The sequence below is a fragment of the Taeniopygia guttata genome, chromosome Z (assembly GCF_048771995.1).
Source record: "Taeniopygia guttata chromosome Z, bTaeGut7.mat, whole genome shotgun sequence".
Classification (NCBI taxonomy): domain Eukaryota; kingdom Metazoa; phylum Chordata; class Aves; order Passeriformes; family Estrildidae; genus Taeniopygia; species Taeniopygia guttata.
Window position 1 is genome coordinate 41770627 of NC_133063.1, and position 16384 is coordinate 41787010.

The 16384-nt window shown below is 37.7% G+C and overlaps 1 protein-coding gene across 2 annotated transcripts; it reads left to right on the forward strand.

Moving 5' to 3' along the window:
- The first annotated feature begins 1016 nt into the window (after positions 1-1016).
- Positions 1017-13062, forward strand: SYT4 (synaptotagmin 4). 2 transcript variants are annotated; one of them, XM_012577541.5, is made up of 4 exons: positions 1017-1458; positions 4163-4971; positions 6523-6643; positions 9633-13062. In XM_012577541.5, the coding sequence occupies exons 1-4, from the start codon at positions 1425-1427 to the stop codon at positions 9938-9940; spliced, it is 1272 nt and encodes a 423-aa protein (XP_012432995.1). In that variant the 5' UTR covers positions 1017-1424; the 3' UTR covers positions 9941-13062.
- The last annotated feature ends 3322 nt before the right edge of the window (positions 13063-16384 follow it).

Below are 16384 nucleotides of genomic sequence, written 5' to 3' on the forward strand. Positions count from 1 at the left end.
CTTCCAAGTGGCTAACCATGGAGTAAGGTCATGCCAGACAATGTCTGCATCTGGATTTTGCTATTTAAAGAAGCAACAACACCTGTTTCCCATTTATGCTGAAGAATTAGCTCCATACCTGGCTGCTATACTTCCATTTAAATCCAGGAGGAGTCAGATGCCGGGTGCTGGCTTTTGCAGCTGTGTTTCACAAGGAGTTAGTTTGGTTTATTATACACTGTAGATATTCTAATTACAGGAGCCCTGCTTTCTCATCTTGTTCCCCCCACATTTCTCTGTTCTGCCACACTTTCCCTGTCTCCCCACCACATTCTCAGTTCATACTGGGAGACAAGACATCTAAACCAGTGAAATCTAGAAGTAAAATTGTCTCTTTCCCAGACCTGCAGGAAGATCAAGACGATTTCCAAACTGGAGGCTGAATGTTTATGTGGGGGTGGATGTTGGGAGGAAGCAGGGAGGAGGCACAGGGACAAGTCACATCTGGAGCTTTTGTGACTCAAATTCAGTAAATGTGTCATGTCAGTCATAGGAAAAACTGCATGTGCCGCGCAGCTGGAGCTGAGGTGTCTGGACTCTCTCAGGTTGGCAACTCTTTCATGTTGTTGTTGTAAGATGCACAGCTGATAGTTAATTAAGCAAATGAATAGATCTTACCCTGGCAAAAGAGGCACACTAATGTCTTTCAGAGCGTGCACTGAATCACAGACATTGCCATTTCACTGTCTGTGTCCAATGGAGGGGTGTGTGGGGGAGCTCATAACCTGCAACAAGGCAGTTAAAATAATCGATGAGTACGTATTCAATCCCAAGACAGGGATGGGGAGAGAGGGAGGAGGAGGGTGTAGGAAGGGAGAGAGAGACAGAGAGGAAGGGAGGGAGGGTGTGGTGGCTAGGGACGGGGAGGGGGGGGGGAGGGAGGCGGGAAAGGTGCTGATTTCAGCCCTGTAGCGTCAGGATTGCGTCAATTTGGGTTTCAACCACGTACTCAGTCTCAGAGAGGAGCTACTCAGAAGAGTCAAAACAGGAAGGGGGTTGCAAATCAGTGTGCAAAGGGGAGGACCGAAGATTCCCCTCCCCCCTCTCCTCCAGTCCCGTCGTAGCCTCCTCCTCCACTGTCCCCACTGCTCGTGTCTCTGGGTTTTGGGTGGTTTTTGTTGTTGTTTCCTTTTTTCCTCTCTTTGAAATTTTTTTTTTTAACTGCGCTGGTAAAGACGGTTACCTGGCGCCGTGAGAGCGGAGAACCAGGGGACAGCAGGGCAGTGAGCTCGGTGCCCCGGGCGGGTCGCTTGGAATCCGGGGAGGCGGCTCCCGCATCCCGGACAGCGGCTCCAGCACCGCGGACAGCGGCTCCAGCACCGCGGACAGCGGCTCCAGCACCGCGGACAGCGGCTCCAGCACCGCGGACGTCGCTCTCCACCAACATGGCTCCGATAGCGGACAGCCGCCAGCAGTTCGGTAAGCGCGTCCCGGCCCCCGGCACCCGATGAGCCGGGAGATGCTCGCCTCCCCGGGAGAAGAGCAGAATCTGCTGAGCCTCCCGGTGCCTCCCAGCAAGCAGCTTGTTGGGAGGGACCTGGTTTTCCCCCCGGCTCTCGTCAGGTCTCAGAAGTTGTGTGAATTTTCTTTCTTTCCCTGATTTCTCTTCCTTAGTCCCTCCCTGTTCCTCTTCCCTGGTAAAGTACCGGAAGAGATAAAGAGATTTTTGTTAGGTGAGGTTTTGGATGAGAGAGATTTGGGGTTGTTTTCTGTGTCTTTGTTAAAGTAATGTGCATGAAGAGTTACATGATGTAAATGCATCTTGTGCCACAGAGAAAATCTTTGTTCAAGGAATTATTAAAATAATTTAAATTCCTTTTATTCTTATTGTAGGTCAATCATTAGTTAAAGTGAAAGGACATTGCTAGGAAGATGAAAATATAGGATTTCAGTGTCTTTAACTGAACAGCTGCATCTTAACCAACTCGGTTTCAATGAGAATAACCAAGATGACAATGAACTTTTCAGTTTTGTCATTTCTATGCCCTGGATGTAGTGAAGTATCAGAAGTTTCAGAAGCAGTCATGTATGTGCAATTATAAAATGCATACATACGTTATTTTAGTGAGAAAAGAAGTAAAAGGGAACATTTCTGAAGTCTGCTTTACAAATATTGACTCTAGCCTACATTACACTTGTTTAGCAGTGGTTCGATTCAAGGATCATTCCACTGACTTAGTGAAGAGACTCCAGATTTATATCACATAATTAGAATAATAACTTCTCCCAGAATCAGTAGGTGATGTTTGCTATAAATGCACTGCCTGGAATGTTAACCAATTGATCATGACAAAAGCAAAAAATTATTTTTGTGACACAACTAGCTGTAAATAGAAAACCATTTTAGTTACCATTTCATCTTCTTTCCTATTCTACCCACTCTAGGTTTCTAACCACACTTGTGACATCATGCTTGTCTAATTACTTATTTAAGAAAGATAATTAATATTTTAAATATAAAATTGATTCTACCATTGCTTTCAGTAGTTGTAGAATTGAAGTAGAACATAATATCCATTACTATAAAAAGTCTGCTATCTCATGAGAAAGTATTGTAAATATACAAACCATTCTTAAAAGATATTAAAGTATTCTGATCAGTTTTGGCTTTTTATTTTATACCATATATATTCAAATTTCTGCAGCCCAGGGAATTCTTGAAACTCAAAACCACATGCTTAAGTTAGGAAAAATACTTTTTGGTTATGTATATGGTTGTCAGTCATTAAGTTCTTGCAATTAAGTATATAGACCAGTACAGCTTGTAGTCATTAGGAAAGTTGTCATAAAAAATTAATAGCCAGGCCTGATCCTATCTGAGCTGGAACATTATGTCCTACTTTGCTCTAATAGTATTGTTGTGGATTTCTTTTTCTGAATCATCGCACTAAAAAGCAAAGGTGTATTGGCAGCTCATTTATCTGCTCAGCTTTTGACTGGATGAAGCTGATTTAGTAATACAGGGACATAGTTCTCCTTTACTCCTCTAGAACGACCAGAGAGAAATAGAAATGTTACATAATTGCCTTTATGCATAAACAATGTCACTACATTAATATTCTAATGTGCCTCTACCGTTGTGGGGAATAAAGGTTAAGCTCTGATTGTTACATTGTGGGAGGTTTAAACTCACTTAGTAATGTTACTTATGGGCAAAATTTGATTTCTAACTAGTTGTGCTCATTTACCCTTTGATACATGCTTTGAAGGGCTAATGATACTCCATATGTAAATAATATATCTACTTGGCAATGGAGGTTGTAACACTTGCTCAGGTTTCTCTTTATTCAGGGTAAGTATAACACTCATATTAAAACTGTAGAGAATTATGTTTCAATTTTTTTTCTTATATACTCCTAAGAAGTACTGACCCTTTCTGTAAGCTCCCCATAAGCTTTGCTTCAGAGTCTTAAATGTAAAGCTTAGTAGTAATCAATTATAAACTTAACAAGATTTCTTCAGCTTTGAGCTTACATGTGCTACCTAATGGCACATCCATCTGGAAAATACACTTGTTATATAATTATTCTAAATTTTCTTGATAGGTTTCTTCCTGCAAAGTATTGAAAATCCCAGTGAAACTGTTGAGTGCTATAACCTCCACTTAAACTCACTTCTTTCAAGAGAAACCTACAGGCCCTACCTATGGGATCAGACTATAAAAAAATAGTAATTGAGATTAAGTACTCTAGGAAACACAATGGAAAGCAGATGCTGTATCTATAAGTAATATATATTTAGAGTGTGTTTTAGCTAACCAACAAACCTCCATAAACACAAAGCTGAAAACAGCTGAGATCTGGTATTATTCACAGACATATAAGCTCAAAAACTACACACAGAGGGTTGAGCCAGTAGAGAAATTACGAACAGTGATTATTATTAGGATGGGAGTAGTATTTTCCTCCCTAACTCTCCGTGTATGGAAAAATACTAGCATAACAAGCATGCCTTAGAGTGGGACTGCACACTGGTGCCTGCAGGTGGCGAGCAATTCCAGTCAATCCTGCTGATATCACTGTCTCATACCAGTTTGTTTTGCTAAATTATTGCTTTATTAAATATCATGCAGAATTAAAGGTACTGCTGCTTATGTGCTTGTTGCTATTTATTTAATTTGCAGATGAAATTCCTACAGTGGTTGGGATCTTTAGTGCCTTTGGGCTTGTCTTCTCTGTCTCCCTCTTTGCTTGGATCTGCTGCCAACGCAAATCTTCCAAGTCCAATAAGACCCCTCCATACAAGTTTGTCCATGTTCTGAAGGGGGTTGATATTTACCCTGAGAATCTCAACAGCAAGAAGAAGTTTGGAGCAGATGATAAAAGTGAAGCAAAAAACAAATCAGCAACGCCAAAGAATTCTCTCCATCTTGACCTGGAGAAGAGAGATCTAAATGGCAATTTCCCCAAAACAACCACAAAAATGCAGGGCTCTACAGATCTTGAAAATTCATCTCCTAAGCACTTTGCAGAAAGGAAGAAAGATTCGGTATCCCCTGATAGCCTAAAATCCATCACTTCTCTGTCATCTGAAGATAAACAAGACAAGCTAGGAACTCTCTTTTTCTCCTTAGAGTACAACTTTGAGAAAAAAGCATTTGTAGTGAACATCAAAGAAGCTCGTGGGCTGCCAGCAATGGATGAACAGTCAATGACTTCTGATCCCTACATCAAAATGACAATCCTGCCTGAGAAAAAGCACAAGGTGAAAACTAGAGTGCTGAGAAAAACCTTGGATCCAGCTTTCGATGAGACTTTCACATTTTATGGGATCCCCTACAGCCAAATTCAGGACTTAACACTTCACTTCATGGTCTTGAGCTTCGACAGATTTTCCAGAGATGATGTCATTGGAGAAGTCCTCATCCCCCTCGCTGGAACTGAACTCTCAGAAGGAAGGCTGCTAATGGACAGAGAGATCATCAAAAGAAATGTTAGGGTAACAAATTTTTTATTCAAAATTTGAAAATGTGAGAGGGTTAGCTATGATTCTTGTGTAATGCTGCTGCTATCTTGGAAAGAAAAGCCAAAAAGCTCACTATACAATTCCTGAGATACTTTCCTAATGGTGGTGTGAGGAGGCCATTACACAAATACAATTAAAAAAAAATTTACAACAAACATGTTTAAAGAAATTGCTAATGCTCTAAGCTCTAATTTCTTATTCATCTGGTCCAGCAGGCTTGAGTAGACCAATTCCAGTTAGCTCAAACATATTCAATCCCCACTGACTTGCTTTTGATGGCTTTTAAATGAAAGAATAAAAATGTTTATTTATTATTCCCTTTCTCCTCCGTCCCCTTTTATATTTGACATCATTCTTTCTTAAATCTTACTGAAGTCAATGGAAATATCAACCGCATGGGGTGTGTAGCACATTTTTAAGGAATGTAGGTTGTCTTTAGTTAGGGAACTGCGACCTGCTAGAGACCATATTGTTGATGTTGTAGCATGTTCTTACATGTTGGTGCTGTCACCACCTTGTCTCTCATGAATTGTGATACAGGCTGCAGCTTTACTAAAGGTAGCCACAGACTTGCTGGAGTTACCAACAAAACTTCCTGACTTTACTGGGACAAAAATATTTAATGTTGTGCTGTCTCAGCTCAGAATGTAAGGGTCAATTTCAACCACCCCAGCTGAACCTTGGAAATGCACAGGCGTCACACACACATCTCTTAAATCTCTGCTAAGGAAGTGGAATGTGTATTGACTTTCCACATGATTGGTTTCAAATGGCAAGTATACTGCCAAATAAAATAAATGTCTACTAGGCAACATACGTATAGCTAATACTGTTATTTTGCAATTCTATCGCTATATGGCAACAAATATAAGTATGTCACCAATCTTTTGTTGATAACTTATTGGATTTTCTGGTGTATAAGGTAATATCTTCTCTTGTCTTCCTTGCCTTCCCTCTCCCTTTGAAATAAACTACTCCTGCAAATTCAAATCAAATAATGATAGAGAAAATCTTTGATCTCACCTTTATTTCATGTATATTATATTGCGTTAGAGAGTATCAAGGAATAAGATTTCACTGACAGTTTGAATCCTTCCTGTTTAAAATTCTTTACCAAATATTTTTTCTTTATTTGTACTAGACTTTTCTCTCCATTATATCTTCATGGAATTTTGCTTTGCTTAATATAAGTTTCTTTTTTAATTGAGATTTTTTTTCCCTCAGAATTTTACTTCTACTCCCCAAAGATAGTGACGTCATGTCAACTTATATTGCCCATTTATTTTTTAATTGTATTCAATTTGATAACCAATCACAGGAAAAGTTATATAATTAATACAGAAGGAAATTATAATCACTATGTTAATCAGAATAGCTATATATGGTGTGTCCCTTTACACAGCTTCAGAGCATACATTTCTGTGACATTTCATAAACATCTTTAACTCTGGTTTAAAAATTGGTCAATATAAATAGTTATGTTCCTTTTTGTTTGTGTTTTTCCTTTAATTTCCTCAGAAATCATCTGGTCGTGGAGAATTACTGGTCTCTCTCTGTTATCAATCTACAACAAACACACTCACTGTCGTTGTTCTAAAAGCCAGGCATCTACCTAAATCTGATGTGTCAGGATTATCAGGTAATGGTTTTAATAATGAATATGTCCTAAGAATTTTAAACAGAATGGCAAAAGACAGCTGAAATATGGTATCTCGGAGACTAAAAATATTCCATACATGAAGAAATGGTGTTTCTATTGTTGACAGCATATTCATTTGATTAATATCTCAGTCAATGCTTTATTTCCAGGGTGTGTACTTTACAAATTTGTTCTTCAATCACATCAAAAAAGGTGACATCTGTTAGCAGTGAAAACCAATGAATTTTATGATTGTCTTGAACAGAACCCATCTGCCATAAGCGTGGGATGTTGTTTGCAGATACCAAAAGCTTTTATTTATGACAAAAAAATGAGTTTATTTGTAGAAGCTCAGTATTGAGTGAGATCATCATATAATTTATCTCAGAAGAAAAGCAGCCTCTTACCTCTGTGTTGAATTTGGCCCACTGAGCATGAATGTTTTTTTGGCAAGGTGAAAAGGTGAGCTGTGCCAGTGCTGGGAGGAGGCTGCAGTATGACACACATGATTTATTGTGGGCCAAACTTGGGGTGCACTAAGAGGGATCAGGTTTTATGCTCTCTTCTCCTTGTCTGCTGCCATTTTTCACTCAGTGAAACCTCCTCTGAAGCCAATTCTAGAATTGCACATTGAAAACACATTAAGGCTATATAACATAATAACATTATAAAGTTTAATGTCCTGTATATAAGACTGCCACACAAAAACAACAGTACACAAAAAGGAGCTGTACTACCACATCTGCTGCTGCTTCTTTATAGAACTTATAGTCTTTCACTCAATATTATGAAAGCAGAAGAGGAAGTAGTTTTGGGAAACACTGAATAACTATCACTGCAGCAAATTTCTCATACTGCAATTTACCTGAAAAGTTAGCCTATCCTGAACCCAATTCAACAAACCTATAAGTAAATCTCATCAAATTCCATTTAAATCTTCCTTTTGATCTAAATTTTGTTCACATATCAAAAGAAGTTATGTATATGGAGCCCAACAATTTACTTGACTAAAATAGAGGATATGTACTTTTAAAAATCACCCCTAAAAAAAAAGTCAGATAGTGGTGTCTTCACGAAGACAGCATGACAACCAGCTGATCTCAATAGACCTGCCTGATGTTTACCTAGATGGGAAAACAACTTGCTAAAAAGCCCTTCTAGTCACAGCATCCACCTGGACCCTATGGAACATCTATTGTTTACTACAGCTCTTACAAGTAAAGCTGTAAAATTTGTTGGCATCTCCTGCTTCTCCTAGGAGAGCCTTGCTGACTATAATGGGAATTTCTGCAAGCAGCGATGTTGCACCTGGACTCCTACTCCATTTAAACCGTTTTCCATTATTTTCTATTTGTCAATAAGGCCAAGTGCTATAGATATTTGGGTGTCAGTAGCATACTGCACTCAGGACAGTCAAAATTTCTTCTGTGTCTTTCCCCTCATCCCAACATTAATCTTGGAAAAGGAGGGTGAAGTGCTGTTTCTATGGGATAAAATAAGCAATTCCACAATTCAACCTTCCTGTGAAGAGGGAAATTTTTTTATACTCAGAAACTCTTCAATTTTCACATTCTCCTTGATTTCCATGGTCACTGGGGCTGAGTAACCTTTATTAGCCCAATAAAATCAAGTGGAAGTCTCTAGACTTATCCAGTAGCTGGTCAAAGGTGAAAGAAAACTTTCTCTAAAAGAAAATGGAAACCAGTATGAATCTACTGACTGATACTGATTTTTCTGTTTCTAATGCTTGTATGACAGATAATAATTTCAAAGTCAGTGAGTGTTTTTATTAAGCCCTGATTTTGAAATGTTCATTATGGTAATGGAATATGAAAGTGAAGAGGTATTCCATTACAACCCACTTCTGGTAGACTATTGTCAGTTCAAGGAAAAACTTAACTTTTACTTATCCAACTCTTTCAGCCTAATAACTGTGACGTAAAATGTGTAAATACTGTTCAGCTTTAGTATTACTTCTTTTAGAAAAGTGTTCAGGAGTTCTTGATTATTAACTTGGTTAATTATTTACATTAACTATCATGTTTGACTGGGTTCAGTAGAGAAGATTTTGTACTTCATTACTGCACCATGAGAACCTGGAAACAGGCCCACAATTTCACTGAATAAATGCCAAAGTAGTTGAAAGGCCTGACTTTTAAAATAACTCCTCTGAAAGAATAAATATGGCCATTATTGAAGACAATAGCAAAGGAACCTCACAACAATTAAATAATTATGTTGAATGCAAATACTCAAAGTTGGTTGGCAGCTGAAAATATGGACATATATGGACATTTTCCTTTTCCATATTCAACAGTAGTACAGCACAAGTGTAAAGACAGATACACATTCCAACAGCAAACATACACTTACATTTAAAGTTTAGTGTCAAATCTGTTCAATAACAATTGGTGGCCTCAATTTAGTCAGGTAAATTGATTTCTATAGGACCCCAGCAGAAATATTATATCCATTGTCTCAGCCCAACTTTATTCACTCCTTTCTGAAGATTTTCTTTTCATGTGTTGGAGTAGTGCTGATGATTATACCCAAGTAGAATGTGTGGAAAAAATATTTCTATCACACATAAATGTGTAACAATACATATTTTTCAGAGACCATTAGCATTTTGTACACTTTCATACCATCTTTGAACATTGTAAAGGTGTTGTTGGTTTCATGGACTGCAAGACAGGATTTATCTCATTAAGGAAATATCTGCATTTGGTTGCAGTCTAAACTTCACTACCTGCCTTGAACACAATTTTGGTCACAATTTTGTGACCATAAAGGGAGATTAAAGGGGCTAATTCAGATGTAAAGAAAAAAAAAATTAAAATTGGATGAGAGGAGTCATCTTGATCAACTTGATACAACTACCCATTGTGATGCAATTATCTTGGATAATTGTGGAATTTACCATAAATTACATCAAGGAATTTCTAAACACTGTTCAATAGCTGATCTGTGCTCTTTTTTTTCATTGCAGACCCTTATGTCAAAGTGAACCTGTACCATGCCAAGAAGAGAATTTCTAAAAAGAAAACTCATGTGAAGAAGTGCACCCCCAATGCAGTGTTCAATGAATTGTTTGTCTTTGACATTCCTTGTGAAGGCCTTGATGATATCAGCATTGAATTTCTGGTTTTAGATTCAGATAGGGGGTCAAGGAACGAGGTCATTGGCCGACTAACCTTGGGATCTTCAGCAGAAGGAACAGGTGGAGAGCACTGGAAAGAAATTTGTGAATATCCTAGGAGACAAATTGCCAAATGGCATATGTTATGTGATGGTTAGCAGGTTAGAGAGGGGATGGATCTTAAAAAACTATATATATTTCCATAGGCAAGGAGCATTTTTTTTTCTTTGTTATGTATAATTACAAGCTTTTAACAACAATTTTTTTTTTTTCAGAGGGGGCGGGGGTTTGAAAGAAACTTTAACTGAATTATTAGAACAGAAGGTAACTTAATTTTCACAGTAAATAATGGAATTTCTATTTCATTAAACTTTAACATGATCAGTTTAGATTAATATTCTTCTAGAGTTTAAGGCGGTGTGTAAATTCTGAAGCACTGTAAACTTCAAGAAGAACAAACTATGTTTTGAAAAAGTAACTTATTAGTGACTCATATTTGAATATAATCTTACTACAATATATCCAGAAAAAAAAAAACCACCTGTGGCTTATTAAGGAAGGGGATGGATCTATAAAAGCCATGGGGACTGAGAGTGAGTGGTGGGGGGAAATTTCTTCTGCCCCTCCACCAAAAACCTTCTTTTATGAAAATTTAATTATTATTTGTAAGTTTTGGTTACTTATACTTTGATCATCCCAAAGAATTAGCATGTTTTCTGTATTTTGCTTTACATATCACATTATGTAAAACTATTTTTTTTACATGTTGAAATATTGTATAATTAATTACACTTGGACTTTTTTAGTGAGTTTATATATATAATTTATTTTATTACAGTGACCAAAATAGATACATACTTCAAACTAATGATAAGTTAGCATACATATTTTTTGTTAAAAGGGCTCCTTTACGGGTGACTGTACACATTACAGTATAGCTAAAATTTGGAGTTAGATATGGAATAATTTTTTTTGAGATGAGGTAACATACAGGATATTACAATCAATTACTTTTCACCAATTATATTTTAATGTTTCACTAATACAAAAAAAAAAAAAAAAGGTGTTTTTTTTTTTTTTCATTTCAATAAAGAATAAACAAATAGTGAGACAAAGAAGAAAACCTTATTCTGCTGTTTAACTTTCTGTGTTTAATCTCCTGGACTGTAACAAAAGCCATTACAGTCAGTTCCAACATACAAACTCCAGTGCATTTTTCAAATTTTGCAGGAGAGGAAATCAAATTCACTTTATAATTTCTTCAATATTCTATAGCCAAAGTACTTGGAAAGTGCTTTGATTATATGAATTAATGTACATTACTGACTGTATTGGAAATGGTGGTGGTAAGGAAAAAGAACAACCTGATTTCATGTCAGTGTGACACATCTATTTAAAATTAAATTGTGTCAGGCTGAGGAAATATCAAGTGTAACAATAACAAGTGTACAAATAAAGTATTTAGACCTGTGAAGTTTAGTCTTGGTCACACCAGATAGGTTTTTAGGCTCTCAGAACTATAGCACAACTATAAGCAGATTATTTCCTAAAGTTTGTGCACTAACTTCTGATACAGAATTGTTTGCAAGTATTAGTCCTACTTCATTTTCAAATACAATATATATAAAGAAGATAGTGATGTTTGTTGTTGACATAAGAAGGGTTAAAAAAGTGGAAAACCATTTTTAGTATTTTTGCATATGTTATTTGTCACGTGTGATCCCATTGGAGTGAACAAGACTACTTGGGAATTAAGGCACAGCTCATTGTGAGTAAAGGTAGCAAAATGGGCATGCCAGGTTAGAACAAACCAAACATACATTGAATGTCAATCTACTTTCATTAAACAGACCGAGGTCCTACTTAAAACTGTTGGGGATTTGTTGTCTACTTTACCTGTTCTCATATGGCCAAATTATGTTTGCAGGAAAGGACACTGAAATATGAAATATGCAAGTAGACAAATAGTACTGGAAGAATTCCATTGAGGCTCTTCCAGGTTTTGTGTCAGTATTTTCTCCAGTTTTTGAGAATGTGTTTGATACAACAGTGTTTATAGATTTCTGTAAAAATACATTTTCAAAATAACATAAACATGCTTTTTATGATAATGCTAAATGTAAAAATATTGCGTATTGTATGTATAAAGGAGAGGAATCTTTTTTTTTATTATTTCTTTAGAAAGCTGATTAACTGCTTAAGGGCTAGAGTTTACCAGCCACATTCAAGCAGAGCTAATCCTAAACCACCAAATGAAAGATGCCCACAGGCTTTAGTGGGGTTTGAAGTGCAATCAGGGAGCAAAATTCTCCTTAGTCAAACCAGAAATGTCACTGGGACAATGGATATGGAAACATTGTTTCATCCAGTGGAGACTGGGAGAGTTTAGGTCAGTATGACACAATCAGATCTGTTACAATTTCTAAAGATTAAAGAACTGAGCTGGAAATCTGGAAATGATTGTATCAAAGATGCAATCATGGGGCATCTTGCAAATAAAAGAGATGGAGATTTCTGTACGCTGGCCCATAAGTAGTTCCTTATCTTTAAAAATCAGATGACAAGCATCATTTGTCTCCAATGAACACAAACCACGACATTAGGGGATAACAATTTATCTTTTTTAATTAATGCTGGGCTGTGACGATCATCTTTCATTTTGCATCCAACAAGTCATCACCAATTTTTTTAAATTTTTTTTTTTAGTTTTTATAGCAGCTTAAGGGTCAATATTTCTGCCAGGTAAATGGCAATTTTTGTTTGGGGTAGGGGAGTTGGAATAGGAAAGGGAAGCCAAGACATTTTTATTAAGTCTAAAAAAACCCTGTAAATAGATTTTTTTTCATTTAAAGCAATTCTCAGTTTGAAAAGTGAGTAAAGACGACTTGTAACGCATTTTAAACCAGAAAGGGGCAGGAGAGCGAATGTAGGCCTGTACTAAGGTGAGAAATTCTGCTGTTTTATAAAGTATTCAATTCTCATTGTGAATATCTTGAACTCTGTTAAGGATACTGTACTGTATTAAACATGTAAAAAAAATGATGTTTGTCTAAGTAGCTTACAAAAATAATAACTCCTTGAATGAGAGACTATCCATGTCTGGAGATCTGTCGTAATTAAATACCTGATTTGTTTCTGCTGTTGTAACTTAATAGAAGCTATTCAAGAGGAAGCATGGTGTATGAGACTTTGTAAGTTATTTGTGCTGGTTCTGTATGTTGTGCCATGTGTGTAAGACAAGAATAAACTGCTGCTTTTGTTCATTACATCCCACCTATAATCCCACCTATGTATCTTTTTTTCCCCCCAAAGATTCCTGCTGTTGTTTGCATTCATGGTCTACTCTCATTCTTCTATCAGAAAACATTTGACTTGCAGTCTTCCTCTTCTCACAGAGATGGATTAGTCTTGTTCTGACAAATACTACCCAGGCACATCACATGTTCTTTATTCCCAGCTGCTTGCAGAATATGAGTCCTGAATTATACTCTGCACTCAAGCTAGAGCCAGGAACATGGCCCATGACAGAAGATATGAGCCTTATAGGGACAGATATACAGACGCAAACAAGAATAAATTCTAATATATTAGGCAGAAGGAGCAAGATTTAAGTAAAATTATCCCACTGTCATTCTAGTTGTTATTTACCCTGGCCAATCATACTGTGACACTTTTTCATATACAAGAAAGTTGTGTCAGGCTCCAGCTTGTCAGGTGAGTTTGGAAGTTGAGGTAGAGAAAACAGTCATTCAAGTGCTAGACCCAAATACAAACTTTGCTGTTGTGCTCACTAAGATTACTGGAGTATTTATTGGCACAGAGATAGAAGTCATGCTGGGAAAGGAGAAGAGAGCTGCAGCTGGGATACATAATGCCCTTTAATGACTCCTACTGTGAACTCCAACACCTGGAAGGGTTCCCTAATCCTTGTAGTAGAAATCAGTGGAAGGATTCACTAGCCAGATGTATAAAATACAACATCTTCCACAGTTATAAGCTGGTATATCCTCTCTAACAAATTTCCTGTCCCCAGGAGACAGGTATCAAGTATAAGACTGCTCTACTCCATCCCATGAACACACTTCTTTTCTCTGCCTTGCCTTGTACGGTTCTCCTAAAACAATGGTGATTCACATGGTTCGCATTCCAGGCCCGCTTCTTCAGGATGGAGATCAAGAATGTCTTTATGTTTTGATCAAGAATATCTTTGTGTTTTCCAAATACAATGCAAGTGAGCCTCGGGGTGGAGTCTCAAAGCTAATGTTCTGATTGCTATTTGTACCTCAAGTTGCTGCAACAGACCACTGAGAGAGCCCTTGCAGATATCCTCTTTACAGGATAAATCCCCAAGATCTAGCACTATTCTGTAAGTTCATTGTATTTTATGGCATCATGGATAGAAACATACTTAACACATGGTAAATTTACATAAACACAGATGGCCATACACAACACTTTTTTTATTCCTAAAACAAGATTCAAATATGGTCTATGTAAGCTGCTATACTTCATGGTGTCTCATGGAGGTGCTGAACAACTCACTGCATTCTTGCAGCTGCTATAACTGGCACTGACACTTATTTGCTTTGCTGATGGTGACTCCTGAGAAATTATCTCGATTCAAAAAGTTCTACCCAGTTCTCACAGGCTTTTTCCATATTTTTAACCCTCCACCTTTGGGCTGAGAGCAGCACTGTAGTACTGGTTACAGTTGCAGCATAGAAGAACTTTATAGTTAGGTAGACTCAAAGGACCAAAGTCAGTAAGAAGGGAAATGAAAGAAGTTAAATGCTTTACTATGTTTTTGCTATGCCTCCATTGTTATGCCATTTTTGCCACTGAGTTCTTCCTTACACGACCAAAGAACATCCTGCAGTCACAAGTGTGAATGCTCTGGTTTCACCACCACCAGCAACAAAATCTGGTGTTATCCTGAAAAATCTGTCGACTTCTGCTTCAGTCTCAGCTGCAGCACATAGGCCCTCACACCTCTCACCCTACCCCCAGTGCTCTGCAGTCACCCTTGACATGCTCTGAATAAACCCTGGCAGCACTTTTCATACCCAGCTGGAAGTGCTGTAATACTCCAAGGGCTGGAAAAGCTTTGGCAACAACCTGGGTCCTGGTCTCATTGCAAGGACCAGACTTCCTAAGATATCATCAGGGCAGATTGGCAGATTGGACATCCCTCCCCATGAGGATGGTGTCTCCAGTATCTCCCTCTCTCCTTTTCTTCTCTGTGAACACATACACCGTGTTCCTCCAGGGTGAGGCTGACTCCTTTGTCCCATCCCTGGACACTGAAAATCTCACCAGTTTCTGTCATGTGGCAGTGCCCACCCTCACTATTCACTCCTCCTGAAGCTGCAGCAGCCCCAGCCATAACTCCCACATATTTTAGAGTTTCCGTAATTGTGTAACTGCTTCTTCTTAAAAAAGCAGCATGTCATTCACCCTGCAGATCCTGTGGGATTTCTTGCTGTGAATCTTTCTGACAGCAACATGCTCTTAGGTCAGTAAAGAACAGGTTGGGTCTCACTGGAAAATGCTCAACCTCCTCTCATCCTGACAAAGGAAATTTCACTCATTACTGAATCTTTTTCTTCTCTTTGGACAGTCTCTCAAGAAGGTTTTTATAGGTGACTGAGCTGTAAGAAGATGTGGTTTTGCATTTTTGTAAGTGGATGTTGCAGCTTTGAATTGGGTTTAAATGAAACATGGAGGACTGTCAGGTCCCAGTGGTTGACAAATGAATGCTGTGCTACTGAAAGCAGCTTCACTGGGGCTGAGCACACACACAGAGCTGAGGTAGCAGTCATGTGCAGGAGTTCTGAGTCATAGCATTTTGCATTGTGACTTAAACTAGAACAGATTGTTTGCAATATAGGTTAATGTTGCAGAAAGGTCCCCATCTTTCTTCATCGTAAAAAATACTGTGTTATGAAAGGCTCTAGTTCTAAAAAAAAAAAAAAAGAAAAAAACAACACAAAAACAACCAATCAACCAAAAAATACCAAGAAAAAGAAACACAAAATCCAAGATGCAAAATTAAATATGCACAATGAAACACAATAAGACTGTTTTCTTTAGAAATTGCAGATGAAAGAGTATCATTGTAAACCAGTATCATAGCTGTTACAGTTCTTTTTTTTTTTACCAGCTAAGGGTGCTGTATGGTGACTGTGATATTTAATTTAGTCTTGAAGACAGCCCCAGGGATAACCATGAATTTTCCCTGACAGATGCTGTAAATACTTCACATGGCTCAGAAAACACAACTGTTTTCATGGAAAGAAGTATTTCACAGTATCATTTGCCATATTGATTGCATCTCCATAATATCTTGTCAATGAAATAGCCTTTACGATTGTGTGAATGAAAGTTTCTAGTTGAAGAGGGAAACCTCTGTATGCCTGCATCTGAAGTGCCTCTGTACACTGATTTGTAGGGCAAATAAACAGTATTCTAGCCTCAATTTTCCTTTCAGTATCATGGGATAAAGCTTAACAACATCAAAAGCAGATACTAACTTTATGACTTTGGTTATGAATTATTATTTTTGCTGTTCTCCAAGGTGTAATGTGGATCTGGGGACTGCATTT

What these genes read in the sequence shown, in the direction of transcription:
- SYT4 (XM_012577541.5), top strand. Translation starts at nt 1,425, where the DNA reads ATGGCTCCGATAGCGGACAGCCGCCAGCAGTTCG. An exon ending in GGACAGCCGCCAGCAGTTCG is followed by an intron (nt 1,459 to 4,162) that starts GTAAGCGCGTCC and finishes TTTAATTTGCAG; the next exon opens with ATGAAATTCCTACAGTGGTT. An exon ending in GAGAGATCATCAAAAGAAAT is followed by an intron (nt 4,972 to 6,522) that starts GTTAGGGTAACA and finishes TAATTTCCTCAG; the next exon opens with AAATCATCTGGTCGTGGAGA.